The sequence below is a fragment of the Pezoporus occidentalis genome, unplaced genomic scaffold, assembly GCF_034315485.1.
Source record: "Pezoporus occidentalis ecotype Australia unplaced genomic scaffold, CSIRO_AGI_Poc_V1 ctg26, whole genome shotgun sequence".
Classification (NCBI taxonomy): domain Eukaryota; kingdom Metazoa; phylum Chordata; class Aves; order Psittaciformes; family Psittacidae; genus Pezoporus; species Pezoporus occidentalis.
Window position 1 is genome coordinate 1,702,895 of NW_026914502.1, and position 25,303 is coordinate 1,728,197.

General features: G+C 41.9%; 1 protein-coding gene across 7 annotated transcripts; it reads right to left on the bottom strand.

Moving 5' to 3' along the window:
• Positions 1–2,589: 2,589 nt before the first annotated feature.
• CD47 (CD47 molecule) lies at positions 2,590–25,016 on the bottom strand. 7 transcript variants are annotated; one of them, XM_062623928.1, is made up of 12 exons: positions 24,864–25,016; positions 20,908–21,258; positions 19,615–19,662; positions 17,456–17,545; positions 15,214–15,315; positions 14,725–14,817; positions 14,068–14,163; positions 11,862–11,954; positions 10,358–10,389; positions 8,045–8,069; positions 7,357–7,384; positions 2,590–5,005 (listed from the first exon to the last, which is right to left on the bottom strand). In XM_062623928.1, exons 1-11 carry the CDS (start codon positions 24,907–24,909, stop codon positions 7,359–7,361), a joined length of 1,002 nt encoding a protein of 333 aa, XP_062479912.1. In that variant the 5' UTR covers positions 24,910–25,016; the 3' UTR covers positions 2,590–5,005; positions 7,357–7,358. The 7 variants fall into 7 exon arrangements, with proteins under 7 accessions (XP_062479912.1, XP_062479911.1, XP_062479918.1 ...); XM_062623927.1 differs by lacking the exon at positions 7,357–7,384; XM_062623934.1 differs by lacking the exons at positions 7,357–7,384; positions 24,864–25,016 and adding an exon at positions 21,594–21,772.
• Positions 25,017–25,303: the final 287 nt, after the last annotated feature.

The window sequence follows — 25,303 nt, forward strand, 5'->3', positions numbered from 1 at the left end:
AATTCTCAGTGTTTCTTAATGCAGGCCAAATCAAAACTACTGAGTTCTGCCTAGGCTGACTCTCAGTACCTGCAGAGAGAGGTCTGTCCACCACGGCACTTCTTCATCCATTTCTTTCTGCTATGGAGCTCCACTTGTAAGAGATGCCACAGAATCCTAAATCATAGAACAGTTAGGGTTGGAAAGGACCTTAAGATCATCCAGTTCCAACCCCTCTTTTTGCCTCAGTGAAACTTGATCTTGACTGGTTATGCTCAAACTTGTTTCAAATTGACTGTAATGGAGAGACCCTAAATATTCCTTCCTTCTATTGTGTTTGACCTTTTCAGGGGTTGTGCTTGGAGGAAGCTTCTGGTCAACAGGAGAGTGCATTTCTGCTGGGTTCTTTGCCTATATCTGATTTATTAAGGAATACTGCTTTCCTACACTGGGGAAAAGAATAACCAAAGCAACCCCCTCCCACAAAAAAAACCCAGATATGAGCAAATCCTCTTGCTCTGAAAGCAATTCCTGCTGCACTTCGGTAAGGCAAAAAGGAGAGTTAAAACTGAATGCAACCAAATGAACTACCAACAAGCTGACCCTAAGGCAGAAGCTCTCAAAATGTTGTCACTCTTCATTTTAACACAGCTCTGGTAACCAGTTTAAACTGCACCTACCCATTGTGCAAGCTTAAAAGAAAGGGGGGGGACACACCTAGCTAGCTACAGCAATGAGGTTCAAAACCATCCCTACCTGCAAGCACATGAACTGTGAATGATGGGCAAAGTTCAACACTTTAAACCATTTCTAACTCAAGGCAAAGGTGTGCCAGACCTTACCCTAACACCACTTAGGGCTCCTATGCCCAAGTGGCATCGCTGCAGTGCGCAGGTAGCACACTGCCTTCACATGACAAGTGTTACGTCCCCCAGTACCTCTACTAGCTCAGTGGGTTGGTCACACACAGAAGCTAGTACTGTAATTGGACTTACAACTCCTGAAGGGTCCAAAGGTACAAGTGAACTTGGAGAAACCAGCCACACCATTGCAGCAAATCTGCCCTTCCCGAGCTCCTTCAAGTACTTCTCTCACCAACCATCCGCGTATCCATGACAGTCTCTCTCCACTGCACCCACTTTCCAGCCCAGTAATCCCCAAAGCCTCCTTGCTGCAGCTCTGAAAAACAAGTCAGCAAGCAAAAGAACTGAGGGAAACCAGAACTGCAGTTCTCCTCCCCCAGTGCAGGTGATTCTCATCTCTATGCCATTTACATTTGTGCATTAAAGTTCCTTGCTAATGCATCGATCCACTGAAACATGATCTGGTTCTGCCCTTTCCCTGCACCTTCTGGTGACTCCTTCCCCTTACACCATAACCCAGTTAGGGCAGAAACAGAGGCTGTAAAAGCCAGTCACCAGTGCTGGCACACGGGTGCAGGGCTTGGAGCACGGGAGGACCCTTGCTGGATTTCTGCAACACGCATGGTCAGCAACCAACAAGGCAGCAAGAGATGGTCAAGTTCATGCACTTTTCAAGAGCCCTCAATATAGGAAGCAAGATGGACTGAGCTCCAGGACAGCACTGGCTGTATCTATGAGCAAGGCACACAACACTAAGCACAGAAGTATTATCCAGTGGACCAAAAAACCCATGTAAATTCTTCAGTGAAATGGAAGAAACCAGAGGATGCCCACTTCTGCTACAAGGCGGGCAACTACAGCCATCAGCATTCAGTTATGGAGGTCTAAAGAAGTAAAGCTCTTTCAAAATGCTTCTGGACATGATACTTCAGGTTTGGGTTGGTTTTCCTGGCTTAACCGATCGGAACAGTCTAAATTAGGGATACCGGATGCGAATCCATCGAGACATTCTCCAACCACTTCTATTTAGATTAGCATCATTTTTCTCACCCCACAGTTGAAGTGTGCAGTTCACCCTGCAGTTAGGTCCCCACACGGCAGAATGCTGAAGCTTTTACATTGCCTAGCTTGAACTGTGGCTCATGGCACAGAGGAAACTGTGTAAGGAAATCACAAAAGACATCCTGGTAAGAACCATGGTTCAAATCACCCCGAACAAGAAGGGAATTGCTAGTAACTGTTCCCACCGAAGAGGATGTGCAAGCAGAAACACTTCAGACAGGACTCACAGCCTCCTCTTGTACCTCTCCATGCTCAAATAGATGTCAAACACAGAAAATCTGGAAGCTATGCAGCAGTGTTCTAGCAGCAGCACAAGAAACTCTCTTCTCACAGGAATCTATCATTTCACCACTGTGAAGACTTGACTGGAAGCGTGCACTGCTGTGCTGCGTCTGAAGTCATGCAAGGAGCTGGTTATTCCTCAGCTCATACTTCCTCCCACAGCGTATCTGGGTGACAATGAAGTTGGTCAGCCCAATTAGAAGTTATTAGAGAGCAATCTACATCCTTTCTTCCCCCAACTGGATGGTTATTTTAAGGAGAAACACCAACAACCCCCAGCCAAAACCCTCTGCAGCAGGCTAAGTTACACTGAAGACATTCCGATAGGCAAACCATGGGCAGAGAGGGTACAAAGGAGGGAAAAACAGAGCAGCTGTGTGAGAGCAACAAGAAAAATCACAAAAACAACTTAAAATGACTTTATTTTTTTAAGTATATTAGCACAATATTTACAAAATTGTTTCATGATTCATAAATAAAAACATTTTCTTGGGTAAAGACTATAGAGCTATAGATATTTAAAATGTCTATATATTTATATATACACACGTACACTCACGAATGGAAGCATACAGTTATGAACAACTTTGGTCTGAAAATACTGGTGGGAAAAGGCTGGGTGTTATCAGTGACTTCTTAAACGCTCACTTGTACATCTGTACCCACGTGAAATCCAGAGCAGAGCCCTTAGCACAACAACAGGACAGTGGGTTTCTCCCATTTGTGGGGCAATAATTGCTCCTGCAGCCTGTACCCAGCCATCGAGCTCCTCCTGTTTCAGTAACGCTTAGTAACAGCTCGGCCTCATCCCACCATGACACAAACAGGTTCTAGCGCAGTCTGCTTTACAGAAGTTAACATAAAGCTATTATACATAATGGTTTTTATAAGGCAGAATACCACAATATAATTCCAGTTGGTTTGGTTTTTATTCCTCAACTGCTCAACTTTCAGCTCGCCAGAGGAAATCACTAGTTATAAAGAGGGAGCTCTGCATGGTACTTAATCAGGTCAATTCTGATACTGAATTGTTAATGGAGAGTAATCTCCCTTTCTTTAGGTAGTGATTGCTGTGATTATGGAAAAGTCTGTATCAAGATTCATACACAGGAGCTCAAATCTTAGATGAATACTCCCACTGACAGACTTAAAGGCATGAAAGCAAAGTGTAAATCATACACGCTTCTTAACATTTTATCACATTAATAACCCTCTTCACTGTGGCCAGTTCCACTGACTTGAGCAAGGGCTGGACCGTGGGCTGCTTTAAGCTGTTCACTCCTGCAGCCCTAGCAAGAGGGCTGTTCATGAGAGTCAGTGTTGTACAACCAGATACCTCAATTTTATTCTGTTGGATTCTTGATGCAAGGTGTCTGCACCCAGATTGGAGCTCAATATGCAGAGACCAGAACCCCTGCAACACGCACCCAAACGTGGATATGAACCTTAGCTCGTAACATCCACATCCAGAGGTGCCAAATTACTCAAAAATCTTTAAAGACATGGATTTTTTTTTCACATGACTGTTTGGTAAGAGCTTTCCAAACCAAGTTTTTAATTGTTAGGAGGAGAAAACTGTGTGTGCCTTTGAAAGATATTCCCTTAGTATGAAAAGGAGACAGCGTCAAGATTTCTACAAAGTATACATGAAGCCCAAGAGAAGCCAACTGCATTGGAACAGCTCTCAAAACAGTTATAAAACGTGGTAAAATCTCATGGAATGTGCAAGTCCTAGAAAAAAAAATGTTTTTTTAACTGTACCACTTACATATATACAGAAACTGAGCCTCCTCGCTTCCCATCAGCTCCTCCTACTTACTTTCTATTTTATCTATTTGTGATATAACGGCAGCATCACAAACTTGGGTCAGAAATGAAATAGCTCCTGGTTTCCAAAACAAGATTTTAAAACTCTTGTCAAATATACACTAAATAGGACAACTCCTATTTTTATGAAGCATCCATGACTTTTACAAATTCACTGAGTTAAGAAAGCCTGAAGTTGCTTCCAGTACCACACACCACACGACATGAACACACACAAGAACCACATTCAGCATGAAAATTACTAGCTGCTGTGCTCCATAATCCCAGTGCTGAATTAGGCTCCAACAGCTGAGCAGTTTCTCATCAAAGAATACAGAAGAGGCACAGAGAACTCTCTCACTGGACTAAAATATTGGCCACCAGAGCACACACGACTACTGTCCATAGAGAGGAACACTACTGTTTTGTGGAATCAGGAGAACCCAGTTACTAACTTAAGGAGAGCTGGGAGTAAACTTTGTACTGATGGAACTTTGTGTATAAGCATTTATTTTTTTAATATAAAAGTCTTGCTGAATGTCAGAAAAGAGATGTATTTGTACAGTCTTGATTTCCTGCTTGCATCATAGACGTATGACCATACCTTGCCCATGCACACAAATAAGGAAAACAATAGTCTAAATGGTATTGCAATCTGTGGGCCGAGCAGGCCCATTATCAAAGCAGTGACTAATGATAGCTTTTGAAAATAATACCACTAAGGATTCCTGCAGGGAGACCCTGCAGTGGGCAAACAGTGCTTTTCATATGCTCACCCTCAAACATCCCACGTATACCATAACAAAAGAAGGAAAGATCACGTGTGGGCAAACACACATGTTCCTTGCTACAGCTGCTGTGACTATAAAATGACCTCATTTATATCAAAAGCACTTTTGCCACACATGCAAAACAACTAGTTTCCTGAATTTCTTCTCGTTGAGTAGTGCATCTTCAAGGCCACGGTGTATCAACAACGGTGTACTTTTCATGTATCACATTGCTCTGCAGTTCTGTGAATTAAAGAAAGACAGAAAGATTGTCTGGGAAGGGCAGCAACATTTTGTGCTTCCAGCTTACAAAATGACCTATTTCTATCACAAACTCCGAAAGCACACTCAGCGCTGATGCTGAATGGCACTAACAGTAAGCGATGTTTCAGCCTCTCGACAACAGAAAGAGCGGATGCTGTCCTGGAGCTCCGACTCACGACCTGGAATCAGCTGTAGCAGCTCCCAGATTTAGCTGTCTGACCCATCCTGTCTTCACTCCTAACGCTGGTTCGCTTTCACACACTATTTTCTGTGTTAGTGTGCTTCAGCATCTGACCCACCTCCACCCTCAGTGTGTGTGTGTGAGCTTTCAAGGGAAGGTTAACAAAGCGGGTAGAGCTCAGCTCAGAAGGCTCTTGCCTCCAGCCTGCGAGTCAGAGCCCATGCCTCTGATCTGCAAAACCTTCTGTTGTTTTTAGGAGCCATCTTTCAGGGCACAAAAAGCAGATTTCTAACCCCACCCTAAAGGTCAAAATGAAATGGAAAATTAGTGATTCCTGGGCTTTTGGAAGCTCCACCTCAGCACTACAAGAAGAGGCATGTTTCTATAAGACTAAACGAGACCTAAGAAGAAACAGTCAACTTACTTAAAACTGGATCTCCAAGCAAAACTCTACCTTGTTCTTCAGCATGTGCTAACTGTACTGATCCCATACTTATCTCTCTTCTGGTCAGTTTTCAATGCAATAGACTGGCAAATACCTATTTGCTTCCTGATCCCAAGCCAGTGCCTAGAAAAACAAGCAGGACCTACCTCCCACTCCCCATTGCACTAAGTGGTATACATTTATCAACACATTTAGGAGAAACTGCAAAAGTGCTTGCATCCCTATTGGTTTAGAAAATTATACGATGGAGTATTTGGAAGAATCACATAGAAACATAAACCCATGCTATTTGTAGGGAAGCCTGTTTTAAAACATCAACTAACGCACCTTTTCCCAATTAGGTCTAACTCATACCTCGTTTATTGTCACATCGTCAATTCATGCCTTCCAGAAGTGGCATGATATAAAAATACATCAAGCAAATTAACACTCTGAAGTAACAGATTCAGAGTGACTTTACTCCTGACAAGCAAAACATCATAACTTGACGCAGGAGAACTATGCTAAGGGTCTAGGGATACCTCATGACAAGCTTAGTTTCCAGGAAGAAACCCAAATACCAACAGCATCAACAAGTGCTCTTTTATCCTACTCCCATGAAAAAGAAATACAGCTTCTGAATAGAAAAGAATCAATAAAAGACTTTTATTTTTTAAACCTGAGCATCTAATCTAGAATACAAGATCTTCAATGAGAGCAATGTGGCCAGGCAAATTCTGCTACTCTTTGATGGCTATGAGCTGCAGGAAGCAAGAAACTTTGCAAGCCTGGCTACCCAATTTAGGTGCCAGCTTGGAAGTCTGGGGCCAAGTTAACACAGTCCCTCTCATTTCATGGAGTATTATAAATGAGGAGTCTACTTGTAGTACATGTTGCAATCTTACAGGCCATTAGAAAAATCTAAAAGGCCTAATCCCAGCATTAAGGGCAGTTTCAATCAGAAGAAAGCTTAAGTTAGGCCAGGACACTGAAATAACACATCTCTGATTACTGTGCTTGGTAGATCTTTAAACATACAGAATATCCAAAGGGCAGAAGTCACAGTGCTCCATTAGAAGATCAGAATGCAGGTTTCTCAAACAGAAGTTGAACTTATTTAAGCTGTTCTTAAATTTTAATCAAGATGCTTAAGCTCTGTTTGTTTTTAAACACTTCCTATCTGACCCTAAAACAAATAATAAAATTGAGTGAAATCTGATTGTAATACAATCTAACAAAATCCAGAGAATGTAGATAACATCTACAGGGGGAAGGGGTAGAGAAAGTCTACTTTCAACCCCCTTTCCTGTGAACTTCCATGGGAGATCGCCAATTAAATACACAGAGAAGCCTTAGTTACATTAACATCAACAAAGACTACCACCAAAACAAAACCCAACCACAACTCACCACCAAGGAAACAGACCATCCATCTTAAATACTTAAAGCATACAAACTATTTGACTTTCCCACATTTGATCACAAACATACTATTTAATAGTTCTGACTCATCCTCTTCACTGCTTAGAAACACACGCTCTTTCCCATGCGTAATACAGACAATATGTATTCTTTCTTTTCAGTGAAATATAAGCTGAATAAAAACAGTACCTGCACTGAACCCTGTCCTTCAAATGCTATCATATTAGTAGTACTGGTACAAACATCAAAAGCCCCACGTACATGTTAATGAAAACAAGGATCTGGAGATATACTTGGACTTACCATCATTCTAACATCACTCCTTTTGCATCTTTAAAAGCCAAGCAAATGGGTTAGTAATGAGCAAAACAGCAAGAAATGCTTCATAATTAATATTCAGATTAATTATAAAATTCAGGTTAGCACTTGCTACTACTCAGCATGCCAATTAGTGAAGAGAATAGCAAAAAGAAAAAAGCTAAATAACATTCAGTCTCTTTCCCCATATTAATTTCCCCAATCTTAAGCACTATCAGTTTCCCAACACCACGCTGGAGTTTCCCCAACCCAAAGCAATATGAGAAGAACAGAGTGACAAGGATAAATTTTGCTATGATCATAAGCATTCCACCAAGATAAATGCTTATGAAGAAGAATTAACATCAACTTTCAAGACCTGTGCCTCTTTTCCACTTAGAAGTCGAACTTCTTGCAAAGAAAAGCGGATGGACATAATATCCTGGTATTAGATTGGGCCTAAAGCAGTCAAACAGTGCCACTGGCTAGCAAGCACAGCAGCGTTAGAACAGGGAGTCTGGAGCTGCAGGCATAATTTTATCAGGAGATCAAACTCTCACTAACACACGCAAGCACATTAGTTGACATACCGATCTGCCATCTCAGTGCTGTTGTATTGAGAGCTACAATTATTTTGTGACCTTTTTCCATACTTAATCCCTTAATTAGAAGATAAGCCTTAAATATCACCTACCATTTAGTGGTTCTTCTACAGCTTTCTGCAAAACATTTAAAAATATATATATGTATAAAAAGCCTTCATGTTTACTTCTGGCTCGCCACAGTTAAATTACTCTAATTGACATATACAGTAAGTAGTGATTCTATGAAAACGAAGAAAGCTGGACGTTAATAAAATTCATGACTAGGCTTCTGAAAGACATTACATCAACCAGTAACTGCATTCTCCAGATTCACTTTTTCCCCCAGAATATGGTTTATCTCCGATGAAATACCTGTAGGTGGCAGCAAAATGCATGCAGATACTACTTGCAAGCTCTAACACCTAACTGATTTATCCTGTGAGGTGCTCCAAGGTTAGTACTAAAGCAGCATGACTAAAAGGAATAGTAGCCATGCAATCAAGGGAGTGTATTCCAACAGTGTTTCTCAAAAGGAAATACACCACGGTTGCGTGTTTAGTCTGGCAGACACCCATCAGAAACACCGCATGCAATCTACAGAAATGTTAAGGATTAAAAAACACCAGTAATGGGTTAAGATGGCAGACTGCAAAAGAGGCCCCTTTTCCCCCTCTCAGGCTCAATAGAAGATAAAGCAGTGTTTTGTGAGTGTGCCCCAGTGTCAAAATGAAGCACTTCACTGTTATTACGTCTTCCATAGTCTTTAGATTACACAGAATCAAAGTATACTTTCAAAATAACACCTATTTACTGCCTCAAAGAATAGCAATATATGCTGAACAGCCCTTAATGCAAATGAGCCACATATTAAACCACCTCATTTTTCACTAGGTCCCCATAACTTCCAGAAGTTCATGGGCATGAATTATTGGCACCTGAATTCCTCCGTATCTGACCCTCTGCTATTTTCAGTGACTGAGATTTCCAATTACCACTAAGCTTTAGAAACTTCTTTTGACTTCATTCTTGTCTCTGATTCAGAGAATAACACAGTATTCACTACCATGTAAGTTGTGCCTATTTCTTTACTTGTGAAATCCTTGCTGCAGCCTAAAGAGATGAGCTCATGGAGAGAATGGAGTTCTGTGATGTTTCCATTTCAAAGCTTACTTACAACCAAAAACTAACTTTAAACAAAACAAATCTCCTCTTGCCCTGACTGCTTCCATTCTCAAGTAAGCACATGTACGTCATACAAAGGCAAGTGTTTTGGAAGAAGTGTATCTGTAATACACTTCTTGGCTCATTCTTGTAACAGTTAACTTTGTGAACCTTTCCTTTTTCTCTACACACTTATATTCCTTTCATAAATAAGAGAGCAATCATCAGAAAACTGTTCCTTAAAATTAAAATAGATGAGAAAAAGCAAAGGAGAGAAAGTAATAAATCTCTGTTGTCCTATCTGCATTCAGCTCTCCTCCCCACTGCTAGAAACCATCTTTCTTCGACAGCTGGGTCTCAGGCTCCAGACTGAAGAGGAGACCTGGAAATGTGCCTCAAATGATGGCTGCCAGCCAAGAAATGGAGTGACAGTGTTCGCCATGCTCCCCTGCTACAAGGAGATTTTACTGCTATTTCAGATGTGCCTCTTCACTCGCTTCTGCAGAACGCCAGCAATCAGGCAGTTCACATTCATGGATCACCAGAAAGCACTGCCTAAGCCTGTGAAAATTACTGCTTTAGGAACGATTACTCTAGAATTCAAAGCAACTGACTGAAAAGCCTTCTTTAACAAAGTGCTTTTCCATTTGTTCTGTGTTACCTAAAGACAGACATTCGGCTTTCAGACGGTCTCAGCAAATTAAGGGGCATTACAGGAAAATAAGATAAAAAGATCAAGACTGCAGCATCAATATAGCTGGGAATTCAATATTAAATAACACTGAATTAAAAATTAAAGGGTTCTGGTGTAAAAGACAATAGGAAAAATACCCAAACCCTTAGTGTTTGTTATAGGCCACCTAGATGAAAAAAATTGAATGGTATTTTGCACTCAGCTTAATGAAAAGCATCTTCATTAAGGTGAGCAAAACGTCTTTATAAATTCACGTGAAAGTGCATTGTAAAAGAACACCAAACTTCCCTTCACATCCACCACCTTTTTGTGACAGCCCTTGAAATTCCATTTGGGCACAACAATCAGTGTAGCCGTTAGGTAAGGGTGGCAATTACAGTACTATAGACACACTCAATAGGGACAATGAAGACCACCAACTCACTCCACATTAGACATCTGTTACACAGCCAGAACTTTTGCTTGCTACCAACCTGGTCTGAATTCGAACTAGTGAAGAAAGGTTCAGTATCTCACTACAATCCCCTGAGCCATCTAGTCACCCCAAATTTATTAATTTTAAGCTTACCCCTGGACGAGGATGATCTTTCATTCTGGAACCTAAAATAATTACAGAAAAAGTGACCAGGCAAATGAGTAAATGTCAAGCAAATAACAATATCTGATAGAGAAGCAACACTCAAACCCAAAGCTTCTGTTATCCAAACTACTCAATATGATGACCTGCAAGTTCTTAAAGCCTCTGAGCACTCCCCTGCTTAGGAACTAAATAATCTTGTCACATACAGCCTGCGAATTGTCTCACTCATCCATTCAGCTGTAAAAATGAATTATGTTACACACCGTTCTTTGTGATTATTTTGGTGTGCTGGGATCCACCCCAGCAGTCACATTTGACTTCTTCAGCCAGCATAATCAGAATACAAATGCAATATTAATGCAGAACATTAGCACAAAGTTGTACAGATGAGTACCCCAAAGTAAGTTGTTTGTATTGCTGTAAAAAGGTTTGCTTCAGGTCTGTCACATTTTTGACTTATCTTCATCTACCTCAGATACCAAATACCAGGCATTCTGCCTTAATTTCTTCTTCACTAGAAATCCTCCTTGTCTATCATTTCAGATCATGCTCAGACATGGTGTGCACATACTAAACCTGGAAGACTGCATAGCTCAGTGCAGACATAGGGACAGCACTGACTGCATACACATCAGCTTGTGTCTGGAAGCAATGTACCCTGAATTGCAAGGTTCTGTGTCCAATCTAATAAGGCTGTTTGAAGAGCCTTCATGCACAGCTTGAAACAAACAGTCATTCTGCTCTCAGACCCAAGCTGTAAAGTCCACATAATGTTACGCTGTGGTGTGCCAGCACTCCAATCACACAGCATTACCATGGGTTTTGCCTATTTAGCAGGCATGACTGGCTTTTTTACCTTTAAATCTCTCACCTTTTTGATATCTGGTGAACAGACCAGTTTCTGAAACAAAGTATTGCTATTCTTTGCTCCTGGCTTTTAACATTAAGCACAAGATAGACCAGGATTCACTAAAATGAAAGGTGTGCATTCAAATCACTCTTTTATTTTAACCTGCCTCTAACCAGTGGAAATCACTAGGCAGATTTTGCTTCTTCACATTTGTATTTTGATAAGCCTTTGTGTAGAATGGCTTATGGGGTGGTGCAGACAACTCCTGAAATCCATCTGCTCTCTCTCCGTTCTAAGCTTCAGCCAGCCAGCTGTGAAACTGCAGATATTAAACAGCAGCATCCATCCTACAGTGGAAACACTCTTCCTTAAGAAATCTGTCTGTGTTGATCACAAAACAGTTTATTGTGATAAGCTGTAAATTTCTTTACTCGAAGATTGCCCACAGGCTTTATGAAACATAGCCAAACCATACAGGCAACTTTGCAGTAATTTATTGAACTAGGTAACTGTGAAATTGCACCTCATGTTCAAATAAATTGTGTCTACTTCTGAAAGTAAAACAGAAAAAAATTGTTCTTCTGAATAGATGCTAAAAAAGAAAAATAAAAAAAATAATGCAGAATATTAGGTGCTACTTACCCATAATAAACACGTAAGCCAGACTAAGCAAATTTGCAATGGCCATAATAGCTAAGCCAGCAATCACAACAGACCCATGTAATGGAGGACAGGCTGTTAAAAACAGGGTAAAATAAACTATTATCTGACACAAGTAAAAGCACAAGCTTCTATTTGCACATGAAGTGAACACTAAAATAAATACACCTGATAAATGCAGACATGATTCATTTCTCTTTCAAAGCTATCACAAAACTATTTCCTCATCTTCCTTTTTATGTATGTATTCTTTAACAATACAGAGGCATTCACTGATTCATCCTGCTTAGCTGTACTATTCTATTAGAGTTTAGCTATTCTACTGCCACTCACTGCAACTGACAACATTCTTCTGTTAATTTTATTTCAAACTTACATCTTCAATCCCACTTATTTTGAACTGTAACTACATTCAATTACAGAATACAAGACTGTTACTAATAAAACAGGATAAAAAATGGGAAGGGACCAGATTATGAGGGTAGTTCTGAGCCAAATCCACCATAGGTAACAGGGATGCTCCAAGTTTACAGGGGTACCACAGAGCAGGAGCAGGCTATTCAAACTAACCCTAGTTCTCCACAGAAACTCCTCATCCTCTGATCCTTGTTTCCAGTGGCTTGAAGTCATCTCAACTACCTGTGAGCTCCAGCTAAGATGAGCTATTTCTACTGACACGTAAGGGTCACTGAGCTTAATTTCCAGAAATACAGGTACCATCTACCTTACCTGACCTCTGAAAAGGTCACCCTGAAAAACTAGGAACACTTTCCATCTGAGAGCATAATAAAACCATTTTCCATTTCACATGACTCTAGAGGTTCACCAGAAATCTCCCATCAGCTTATTTTACTATTACATTTGACAACACTCGGGTGCCCCTTACAAATACTTCAGTGAATACTAAACAATAAGCACTGAGCTCAAATCACAACCCCACTGAAATTTCACCCAGAACAGACAAATCTTTAGAAACCACTTCAAGGACAAAGAGTGTTTAATAAATAAATTTTAGACCTCATAGCAGCCTTCCAGTATCTGAAGGGGGGCTACAGGGATGCTGGGGAGGGACTCTTCATTAGGGACTGTAGTGACAGGACAAGGGGTAACAGGTTAAAACTTAAACAGGGAAAGTTTAGATTGGATATAAGGAAGAAATTCTTTCCTGTGAGGGTGGTGAGGCACTGGAATGGGTTGCCCAGGGAGGTTGTGAATGCTCCATCCCTGGTGGTGTTCAAGGCCAGGTTGGACGAAGCCTTGGGTGAGATGGTTTAGTGTGAGGTGTCCCTGCCCATGGCCCTTAAGGTCCTTTCCAACCCTAACTGTTCTATGATTCTATGAAATACCCAACCAAATCAATGGTTAAAATGAAGAACGTCTCTATGAAACAAAATCAGGGGGTTAAAGTTTTTCCAATTAGCATTAGTATGTATTCTACTACTGAACATACTACCAAGGATGCCTAGTCCTATGCTCACCCTTTTCTCTGTTGTGGGGTTTTCTCATGGGCAGAGGGGAAAGCAGGCAGAGAACAAAGGAGGAGGTAGAGGCAGGGAGAAGAGGTATCACCGTATGCAGTGTTTAACTGGTGTTCCTTCAAAACAGCAACTGGTTTTCAGCACTGAAACAGAATGCCAGCCACAACCAGACTTAGAACAGTCTGAAGAATGCTTCCAAGTTTACTGCCTCTGCATCTGCCTCCTTAGGCTGTTTCAATGGTATTAGTTTCCTAGCAACTCAGTTATCAGTTGCAGAGATTAACAAGGGATTTCTGATTTATTCATTGAACATGAGAAAATCGTTCGAGTAGTTTAGTTTCTAAGTACCCCAGGCCTCAGTAAGAATAACAGCAATAAAGCTCAGTGGTGGTTTCAGGTGACTCTTCAGGGAATTAACTGTTGCACAATTAATTAACTGTTCTTCCCTGCTTTAAAAAGCAACTGCTCATAGAACACAGTCATGCTGGATGTGGTCGTACTAATGAAACCGATATACGTAATACTACTTTTAGGCTATTCTTCTTTCACCAGATAAAAGAGCGTTAGCACAGTAAACCTAAAGCACATTTACAGAAGTACCTCGCTAACACTCAATGGAGTGAAGCCATCTGCACAGCATTTTAGTGCTAAAGAAATCCCAGGTATAGGCAAAAGGAAAAAGACACTTTTACAGAATATAAATTGCTTACCTGAGACACACAGTGCAAAACCAACCACAGCAATTACATAGCCAAGAACGTGCAAACCTATCAGAGCAAATGCTGCTTGTGGTAGGCTATCAAAGACTGGGAAAGACAGAAGGAGAAAGAGAATTTTAACTTGGAAAGTTGAACTACAGAAACACAAGAGACAGATCATTTCTATCAAGCTAGGAAACAGGTTCTCCTGAATTCCAAGCTCAGCCAGCCAGTGTAATAACAAAACTCACAATCACTGCAAGTCACTCGGGGCTTTTATATGTATACACAGACACATAAACATTTATGTCTATAGAAAGAAGTTTATAAATAAACCACAAGCAGAAAAAACTAAACACATACAAACAACTTAATTGCTCATCCCAGCCCCAAGACCCAGGAAAGAAGAGCAGCAATCACTCAGATGTCCTACCCCAAATCTCATTTTTCAAGCAGGTAACTTATACACTTCTTCCCTGAAGCATTTTAGCCAAACAAGTACAGGTTAAACATTTTGTTCTGAGATACTAGGAAGGTCAAGAATCCAGGATGCTATTGTAGCACCTATTTATGAAAATGAAAGCAGTATGCAGATCATGTGATGGAGAGAAAAGGCACTCAGGTTTAATATCAGTATGTTCTTGAGCTAGTGAATAAATAAATGCTCACCGATTCCAAACATAACATATTGAAGTGGTACCAAAATCACAGCAGGGACTACAATCAGGCCAAGGCCAGCTTGATTCTGTGCAGTATAGCCATCTGCAAACATTTGTATGGAAATCAGTAAAACAAAAGTACTTGACTGGAATAAAGCACAAAGCACCAAAAGTAAATCATTAGGATCGAGTTTTTAGGGTGCAGAAAAAAAACGTCAGTGATGCACCAGAAGTCACCCCCCAGCCCCTAATATTCACCCAAAGTAACAGGACAGAAAATAGAACTAAACTGGGTGTCCATATCCCCCTGTGATTACCTGAGGGCCTGACAACCACAGTGCTGGTTCTGTTGTGTTCTGTAATTATTACCTTTTTGTTTTCAGTTTAAAACTAGTAGACAGCAAATAAGAAGCGGTATTAACTTCCCTACTACTGCATGGAAGAGGTTCACTGGTGCTCTTATTCCCTTCAAGTAGGAAGGCAATTTTAATGCACTTACCTTGGACAAAAAGAACAGTGCCTACAACAGCAGCAACTACGAAGGCGGCGACTGCTACAATAATGCCCGTTTTCTTCTGAGGTACAGTTTCATATTTTAATACTTGAAGACAAAACAGAGAGGAGAACAATCAGACACGCATAACTCTCCCACTAAAACACACAGATTTAATGATTAGGATTCTTATTCCACCCTTCTATAAAATCCAGGTGGTAAGTTATCACAGTAACTTTGGGACACAGCGCAGGTTAATTCAGGGAGATGCATCACTTATAAATAATATTGCAGTGAATCTGTTACCCAGGTGAGGGTCAGACAGGGACTCAGAAATTACAGGTTTAATTCTCTTCCCTGTGACACTGTGCGAACTCAGCTGCATCACCTCTGTCCCCAAGGGAACAGGATTCCCATCTCACCAGAATACTTTGAAGATGAGTAGGTATAAGATGACCTACATGTTCAGATGCTGTAGACAAGACTACTTTTCAGTAAAAGTGCACTGCTAAACAGCAGCCATCTCAGAAATGGTTGATTCCAGTGGAGGGTTTCAAAGCAGCAGCACTTTAGTAGTCTTCAGAAAAGAAGGAACAGTACAAATACATCATCATAATAAACTGTATTCGTTTCTGCCTTATACTCTGCTAAAACAAAGACAAAAAAAGGCAGCTCTTGCTCCAAAAGCTTGAAAATTAATATACCACCAACTTGATATATGTTGAAATTGGTAATCACAAACAGCAAGCAAATAACTGTAGGAAATTTCAAGAAGAAAAACGTGGAGCATATCCAGAATTAGCATCCCACTGACATGGACTGGCATTTTAAAAACACGTATTAGTTTTCAACCTCTGCTCACGGATGGACCCTTGAAGAGTCCCACTACACTTTCAGACATTCATGAAAAGGTAATAAAGGAAATTATATACAGACTGCTGAATATGTGATTACTATAAATCACACTGGGTGCAATTTCTTTCCATTTCTTATGGCCTCAACTCCAAGCAGAATTTATCGTTTTAGAAGTCTACAAATTGGAAAAGGCTGAAAAAAAAACCCTACATCAAAGGCTGATGTAACAAACTGCACCACAGGGAACCATCTGAAAAACTAGGCCATAAAGCACACTCTACACTGCACAGTGTTGGAGACTGGTATAAAGCACATCTGAGGATGTCTTGACACTGATGGATGTATTGCCTCTGAAAACACTGAATAAAATAATTAATGGCCACGTTAAATTACAATTCAGCCCGTGCTAAAAGACCAGTGAACAATTTTATATTAAGAAAAGACCATCCTTCTCTAATACTGGTTTTATGACTGTAAAATGAAACATGTCTCTGTTTCTCATGATTCAATAATGTTATGGTGAACCAACAGTGAAATAAAGCTTCCTTATTCTAACCAATGACAGTAGATGTTATGAATTATACCCCACAAAAATTACACACATGCAAAAAAGCTCACAGCTTCCAACAGTACTGGCAGCGGAAACACCACCTCATGGCAGACCAGCTCTAAACACAGACCCTTTAAGGCTCCACGTCCTATCTTTGTCTATAAAGACATACAGCTGCTAAAAGCCTTAACCCCAGAAAACAACCCTTGACCTCCAAGCAAACAGAGCAGGCTGGTCCAGATCCCACTGCTTAGGGCTAGACCCCTTTACAACACAGAGCCTGCATCCACAATGGCATGACTGTGGCACGCTGAAGCCCCACGACCCATGTTTTTGAAGAGCTCATATTCTGAGTTCACAGGTCCCAAACTCTGCATATTCTATGTCAGACTAGCATTTTCACAGCTTGATGCCAGAAATGTTTGCTATGTGTCCTGAACACATAGCTAACTGTGAGCACAAGGCTCTCTGGAAAGGAAATGGAAGACTATGCAGCAGAAAAGCCTGTAAGTAACACTGCTTATTAGGAACTACCTTGAGAACTGTATATAAGTTAACTCTCTCATGGTGTCAGGTGGTTCATGCCAAAACCAAGCCCCAAAATGACAGTAAATAACAGCAAGGATGATCAGGAGAGGATTCTAGAGCAAACCAAAAGCCAATATACCTGACAAAGCAGTCCTATACCTTTCTGTGTATTATCTGAAACAATTCTACCACACATCTTTCAGATGTAAGCACCATCTTTCATCTTACACAGATGCCTTTAGGTATACATGTAATTTTAAGATAAATCTTTAGGGCAAATCATTAATTGCAAAGAATTAAAGAGTTGATACTTACCAATAGCACTTAACTGAGCCGCACACAAAGTAATAACTAAGAATAGTAACGTTATGATGATAGCCCTTTCCATTAGAAGAAACCATGATCCTAGAGAACAAGCAAAGAGAAATGGTAGGAAGCAAACAAACACTGAGGTTGTTAGTCTTACCTTTATGGCTCCTCTTCAGCTATGCTCTACATTGCCAACTAATACATAAAGTATTGAGCAATTAGAGTTATAACAGGCTAAGCAAGCTATGAGTTCTACCTATGTATTTTTCACTCTGAGCTTGTTTGAGACAACCTATTTATTCTTTCTTTAGTTATTTTCTTTTTTTCAGTACTTCTAGTTACCCTAACATTCTCCAAACTGGAGGTCTTAACCTCCTCTAGAGCAGAGGATATGTTTATGCTATTGTCCGGCAATACAAGCTAGTTAGCTTGTGGTACTACAAACAGCACGGTTGATCAGAATAACAGTATATTCAGGCTAAGCAGGCAAGATATGAGAATTGATATCAAATGACAAGAAGATATTGATGCTTCCCCAGCTATTCTATTCTATCTCCAACTGCTGTAATGCCTGAAGAAACCCAGATGTGCAGTAAGGAATACAGGAGCTAACCTTAATGAGAAGGAAACATTGCTTTGTTAAGATTAGAAATTGCACACTTCTATATGTGTGATTTTAGGTCCTCCCACCATCATCCATTTAGCCTTTTTTCCCCTGCATCTTGGATGCCTTAGGCTGTTCAGTCACTCGTGCTGTAAGACCATGTAAGCTACCTTCCAATATAAAATATCTCCACTGAACTAGAAAATGCAGCTGATTCTTGCATCTCTGCTCATAACTTCATTTAAACTCACTCAGTGGAATCCAAAGGCTTCATTTTTTACATTATACTTGCCACTGGTCCTCTGCCTGCACACCTGCTTCCAGCTTCCACAAATTTCTAGTCATCATGAAGGTCCATAACCCTTGCACTTATTCCATATTTAAAGGCTATATCCGCAGCTCCAGAAACATGAAATTAAGCAGCAATCCCTCAACTTTCAATGACAGTTAAACACCTTGAAGACAGTTTTCAATTCACAGATTCCCATCTTTCCCCTCTCCTCCTCCCGCAGGCGGTCACAGAAAAAGATACTGTGGTTACAACATACATGGAAGGCAACCACAGAATATACTAAAGGCAGAGAAATGCAGGAATATCTGCCAACTTCCTTACAGCCAAAACAAGCCTAATTGAATGCACTGTTTAAAGGAAGCCCTTCTGCTTCTAACTTCAATGCACAAAAAAAGCAAGCAGCTGTGAAGCCTGGTATGTGCTAGGACTTCAGCGTGCGACATGGAATCATGTATGGTCCAGTCTCAGAGTCTAAAAGCACTTATGGTATGGAAATGCTTGCAATACTGCTGGACATGCAACATGCAAATAAGAGAAACAGCTGAACACATTTTTCTGGCAAAACATTTCCCTTACTCTGGTGTTTTATAGCAGTGAATTCCTAGGAAAAGTATTACTTTGAAAGCCAACATAAAGAAGTCAGTTCCAAAATAACAAGATGGACTTCTAGACAAGGAGGAGAAGGCAGGAGAAGGAAAAGAAGAGACAAGGAAAAGGGGAAAGGAAAAAAATAAGTGAGAAAAGAGAAAATGAGAAAAACACAAGAAAAAAAGAAAACTTTACTGTCACTCTCCTGTGAAGATAACTGATGAGGAAAGGGCATGCCCAAAGACAAGGGCACTGGCACAGATAATCTTGCTCGCTCTGCTACCCACTTCCTAGGCGAATCCAGGAATTCTGTGAAGTGAGATGGAGAACGGTTGGCTCTTTTAAGACCGCCTTTGTGAAAGCAGCAATTGGAAGCTATTAGCAGTGGCAGCATGAATTTGTTGCTCAGGAACAAGAGAGTGAGGACTGGTACAGGATTTCTGTTCCTCACTAACCTTTTTCAAAACTCCCTTGCTATGCTTTCTTCTTTTAGCTTACCATCTCAAGAGTCTCTCTAGAGCAATGAGGAACAAAACCCCAAAACCGATGCACAAGAAGTTAAAGAGAGAACAAGCAACTGGTTTACTTCCAGCTAAGCCTTCAAACGCAAGACTAAGTTCTGCGTTCCCTAGCGTACACTTTCAAGCTTAACGTGACCTTGCAACTATTAAATTCACCAACCACGTATCTCCTTTGATGCTGGGGTATTTTCCTCGCCGCAACTGACAACTAGAAAATGAAATTAGAAAAAAAACCACATCAGTTTCCTGCTTTGTACTCTGTTATGCAGCTTTCAACATTCTAAACAAAGTGAAAATAAAACAGTAAAGCTTGCAAATGGGACCCAATTCTACTATGTCCTCAAGCACCATTTCCTCTTCTAGAGCTTAAAACTGAATAGCAAAACCAGTCCAATACGGTTGAGTAATGAAGAAGCTTTAAGAGAAGGGAGGAAGCTGCCTATACCTCTTCCCCTGTTTTGCAGTGTTGTAAGAACTGAATGATTTTGAAGCATCCTCACTCTCTCAGCGTCTGTGCCCCTCTCAATCCACTTCAGGATCATATTTGTTGCATATGGGTAAGACCCAACTGTGAATTACACAGATGTCTGCAGCAGGCCAGAAGTAACATCTCTCTGAGCTTTAAAAATAGTATAACTAATGAAAAAACTAACAGCAGGAATATCCTAGGGCAATTCTACAGTGCATGAGTAAGACTCCGCATGCTATGCATTCAGTGCTTCTTAGCAGCCTTCCAGAAGCAAGGGGCAAGTCTCCTGAGCAGAACAGATAAACAGCACACATCTATACTCAGCGAAACCGTCACTGCTGCAGAACGCTAGGCAGACTGCACATATACAGCAGATCCCATTATTCAATAGCTGAGGAGCTAGAGCACATGGGCTGCGTCTGACAAAATAAGGTCAAACGGCTCCCTAAATGAGAAATTTATCACTTAGTCACCACTACTTTACACATTGCCTTCTGAAGATGACATTTAACGCTAGACAACCATTACAAGTTACTACCTAGTAGCAGCATCTTCAACCTCACTAGAAAACTGCCTATCTTCAGATCAAGTTTTCGAGTTCTTATGTAGAATTCCTATTAGTTTTGCCTGTTAATTTTTCCAGCATCACTAAAGATTCCAAGAAGCAATTCTTCAAAGAAAAGACCTCTGCAGCCACTGTGATGGTCGTATTCACATCAGTATTACAAAGATACTGAGACTATGTAAATGATCTTTAGATGCTATTACAGAATCAAAAAATGTGTTCAGATCTTTCCCCACAGAAGCACTGCCCTATAACTGAATACAAAATAACTCGTATTAGCATTCAAGTTAGAAGTCTTGGGTGGTACAGTTTTCCTATTTTCAAGTAATACATTGTCATAGTCATGATTTTTCTCTTGCCTGTAAGATTTCGCCTGGTTTCTCTCCCAACAGGTTCTAACACAATGGCAGGCAACTCACCTGAGTGGTTTCTAAGTTCAATTCTTGTTTCTCCTTCTCTGTTTGACTCTGTTACTTCACAGCTGTAATTTCCAACAGCTGCTTCTGCACTGCTAAGCATCAGAGAGGCAATACCTTTGGGTAAATCCGCCTGAGATACTAAGTCAGCTGATCGAAACTCGGGATCTCTGAAAAACTCCTGTTTTCTTCCATCAAAAGAAAAAATGATATTTCCTTGTTTTTTCCATGTCACAAACATGACATTTGTGTTGTTCTCCTTCAGGTTAGTCACATAGCAAGGTAAAATGACAGTTTTATTACAGTCAGTTCTTTGAACAACATCTGTCCCACTAAATATCAACTGGGCAGAACCTACAGAGAAACAAAAATGGACACATTCAGAATTATTCCTTAATATACAATAAAAGAAAGAAAGAAAAAATAATTACAACATGTGACTTGGGAAAAGGAGACAACCTCTCAAGGGAAACCACACAAAAAGAACCATCTTTTAAGGGAGTAACAGAAGGAGGAAAAAAAAGGCATTAATTATATAATCACTCTAATTCTAGCAAAGTCCCTCTATAAAGACTTAAGCCATTCTCACACCCATTTAATGTATAGATACCACAGCCTATCATAAACTAAAAAACAAGAACAAAAAAAAAGAAAGAAAAAAGAAATAAAAGCTTTGGGTTGCCACTTACTCGGACACTTCCCCTAGAATGCCACAGGCAGGAATACTGCACTAAGGCCTGGCTTCTGCAAAGCACGCACATAACATTAACCACAGCTTGTCCCATTGATGGTCAAATGTTTGCTCATCCCACGGGTATGTAAAAAGGGAGGTCCAGGCATCAGCTCCACGCAAGCATCTTTCACAGTTCTTCAAGGGAAGAATTCTACTTATATGCTTCTGAGAAGGCTGGCAGGGCAGCTCAGTCAACAGAGGTTTGTCATTTGTTCCTTCTTGCCTCTGAAGGTGGAGCCAAATGCCCATAGGTTTAGATGGTTCCCTGCAAATTCTCTTTTCCTTTCTGACAGAGGAGGTGCACACACAATACCATGTATTAAATAAGATTATTACTGACTCAGTATTTGAGCATATAGACAATAGAACTGAAAACGGAGAATTTGTAACAATAAACGACCTCTATTATAAACCACTGCAAGCAACACTAATGCCACCATTCAAATGCAGGCAATGAAAAATCACCACAACACAGGGCTAAGTTATCACTGCTGGTTGTTACCCTTTTTCTCCCACACTGCAGCACAGTTCTGAAACAGCAGTACTGCCTGACCACTGTTTCAAGAAAGACCTCATTGTATGCCGAGATTTTACTGGAAATGAAGATCTTTCATCTGTTTTTAGGAATACTAAAAATGATAACATCAGTATTTAAATTGCACCTGGAACCAGAAGAGAGAGATTAATTAAACTAGCTTAACTGCAAAATATGAAGGCTTGGAATCTTTTCCACGTTCTTCCTCACTTACGTGAAATTGTAACTTGGTTTTATAGCTGTCCTGATAGTCATCGCTCCCCAGAGTCATGGTGGCATTAAACATGCAAAACACTTGACTATATCCAACTGATAAACCCAAATATGGTCAAAGATAAGTGCTGTAAAACAAGACCACAACCGCTAATACCGTAAGCACACACACTTACAAACTGGAGTATTTCCAGTGACTTCAGAGGAGACACTGGCATTCACAGGTATAAACCAGCTCAGCAGCGCGGCAGGTATTTGTTGACTAAATTCAGTTATGGGAAAGGGAGAAAGGGAAAAACCAGTAAAACCCAGTACAAGTTGTGTCACTATTTGCAGCAGCCAGAGAGTCTCAGATCAAATGTAAAAAGCACTGATCTTTGAAACACTGCTTTAGTATTCTCACACGGGTCACTGGATTACCACTGAATATCAAAAGCTTATAATAAACCGGTTCTACGCATATTATGCATGACAGCACTTTTGCAATGAAGGAGGAATTATTCTCTGGTTTACTCGCTGCGTTGCACTATTTTAACTGTACCTTGAAAAAATGAAAGTAACAAAAGCAGAACGAAGGCAAACTGTAGCCAAACCTCAGACGATGCCCTAATAAAAAAACATATGCACACAGTTAAAAGCTGTAGTGCTTCAACAGTTCCTGGGGGGGAAATCACATCTGTTTTATTTTAATGCTATTTCACAATAAACAGTTTATGAGCGTGGGGCTGTTAGGTTTTGTGTTTTGTTTGGATTTGGAGGGGTTTTTCTACCATAGAGCTAGCACATTTATATTTCATAGAAGAATTCATTCACTGCTGGCTCCATTTCATTGAGAAAGGTGCTTCGCAACTAAAGCAAGCAGCTACGTTTCCAAACATTTACTAAAGCAAATAAAACCCAGCCATTTTGAAGGAATTAAAACCAATCTACCACAATTTACTCCCTCGTATTAGCACAGAATGGCAGGGGGCTGGTAAATTACCGATTCCACCACTTTGCTGTTGTGTAGTCCATGAGAGCTGGCATGTTTTTGCCTGAAGCCAATTAAGAAGGCACGCATATAAACTGCTTCACCAGCAGAGTGCTGGGGAAATAACGAGCAGGCTGCAGACGGGCACCGACAGAAGCCGCACACTATGTGCGCATCAGTCCTCTTCAAATATGACTGCTTCAGTGGAAGAGGTTGCATAGCTGCTATCCCCCTAAAGGGAACTTGACAACTTCGCTATAGATGGTACCGTCACTACAAGCTTCAGCCGTTTTTTTCTCACGGGATGAGGAAGTCATCAGAAGAACCCTTTGGCAACAGTTCCCAAATCATGCAGGACTCCTAGCCCCAAACTTTTCATGGTTTATCTATCAGCTTTGTCTCATTAAAGTGACCGTTTTAAAAGAGCCTTATACTAAGCAGTTTGGGAGAGGCTATTCCTGAAGAACACTGAGTTGTGAAGCTGCCATTGAAAGGCTCTTTCAAATGATACACGCAGGGCAAATCTGGGGATACTGCACATTATGTCAACACTGGCTAAACCCGGCCTGATGGTCACCTGCATTTCCCACTGACCACAAAACATGCAACAGCACTCAGCATTTAAGCCAGTCTACTGCTAATTCAGGAACCCAGCCATGAATTTGCATGTCAGCTTTAAACACAGGGGGTTTGCCAGTAAAGAGCACATCCAGCATCTGCACCTCAATGAAAACGTTATGGGTTTGGGGTTTTAACTCCCCCTCCTCCCAACGAGTTTCTTCTTGAGGCACATTAAACATAAGTCAGGTTGCGAGCTGTCATTTACACATCAGTGGCACGCAAGCTTCGAGATGTTATTTACACATCAGTAGCACCCAAACTTTTAAGATCGAGGAATGCCGTCAACCCGATACAAATCACTTTGATCATCGTTGGTTCTTTACGCACACCGAGCTAAGCTGCCCTAGCGCTACCGGGCTCTGCGCTGCTATCTCGTCTCCCCCGCACTTTCAGCAAGAAGCAACGCGTTCCCAAAACCGGGAGAACGAGGGAAGCGGCAAGGGCTGGAGGGAGCCCCCCTTCACCCCCAGCATAGAAAGCCACAACTAATCCGCCCGCAGCCACACGCGCCTGCCGCCACGGTCGCTGCTCGACGGTGACCAGGGACAACCGGAGCCTCCCGGTACCCCGGCAGCAGGGCGGGCAGGCGACGCTCCGCTTCCTCCGCGGGACCGGCCGCCCCACGCCCCGTTCCGCCGCCGCCAGGATGCACCCGCCCCTCCGCTTCCCTCCTGCCCAACGGCTGCGCGGACCGGGGGAGGCGGCTCCGCTCTCCCGCCCGCACAACCCTCCCCACCTCGGCCCCGGGGCCCTGCCGGGGCGCCGGCACCAGAACCCGGCGGGGGAGCACGGGGGTGCCTCAGGCCCCGGTACCGCGGGCCCAGCTTCAGAGGTGGGACGAGGAGGAGGAAGAGAGAGGGAGGACGAGGAGGACGAGGAGGACTCACCGGCGCCCACGGCGCTGAGCAGCACCCAAGCAGGCAGCAGCCACATGGCGGAGCGGCGGCGCGGCCAGGCAGCCCCTCGGCCTCCGGAGCTGGTCGCCGCAACGGGCGGGCGGGCGGCTCCCCGCACGGGGCGGGGCGTACGCGTGAGGAGGCGGTGTCCCCCGCCGCTGATTGGCTGCGGCCGCTGGAGCGGAGGCTGGCGACGCGAGCCCCTGCTGGGCGCCCCCGCAGCGCGGTGATGAGGTGAGGGGCTCTCGGCTCCGCCGGTGGGAGCTGTTCCGCTTCTGTTCGTCGCCCCGGTAGAGCAGAAGAGCCCGCGGTAGCGGCGCCCGCAACGCTGTGCCCTTGCCCGTTAACTCGTTATGAAGGACGTGTTTCCCATGGCCGCTTGAGCTCCGCGGTTATGGCGGCTCGTTTGTTTCCCCCTCCGAGTGCCGAGG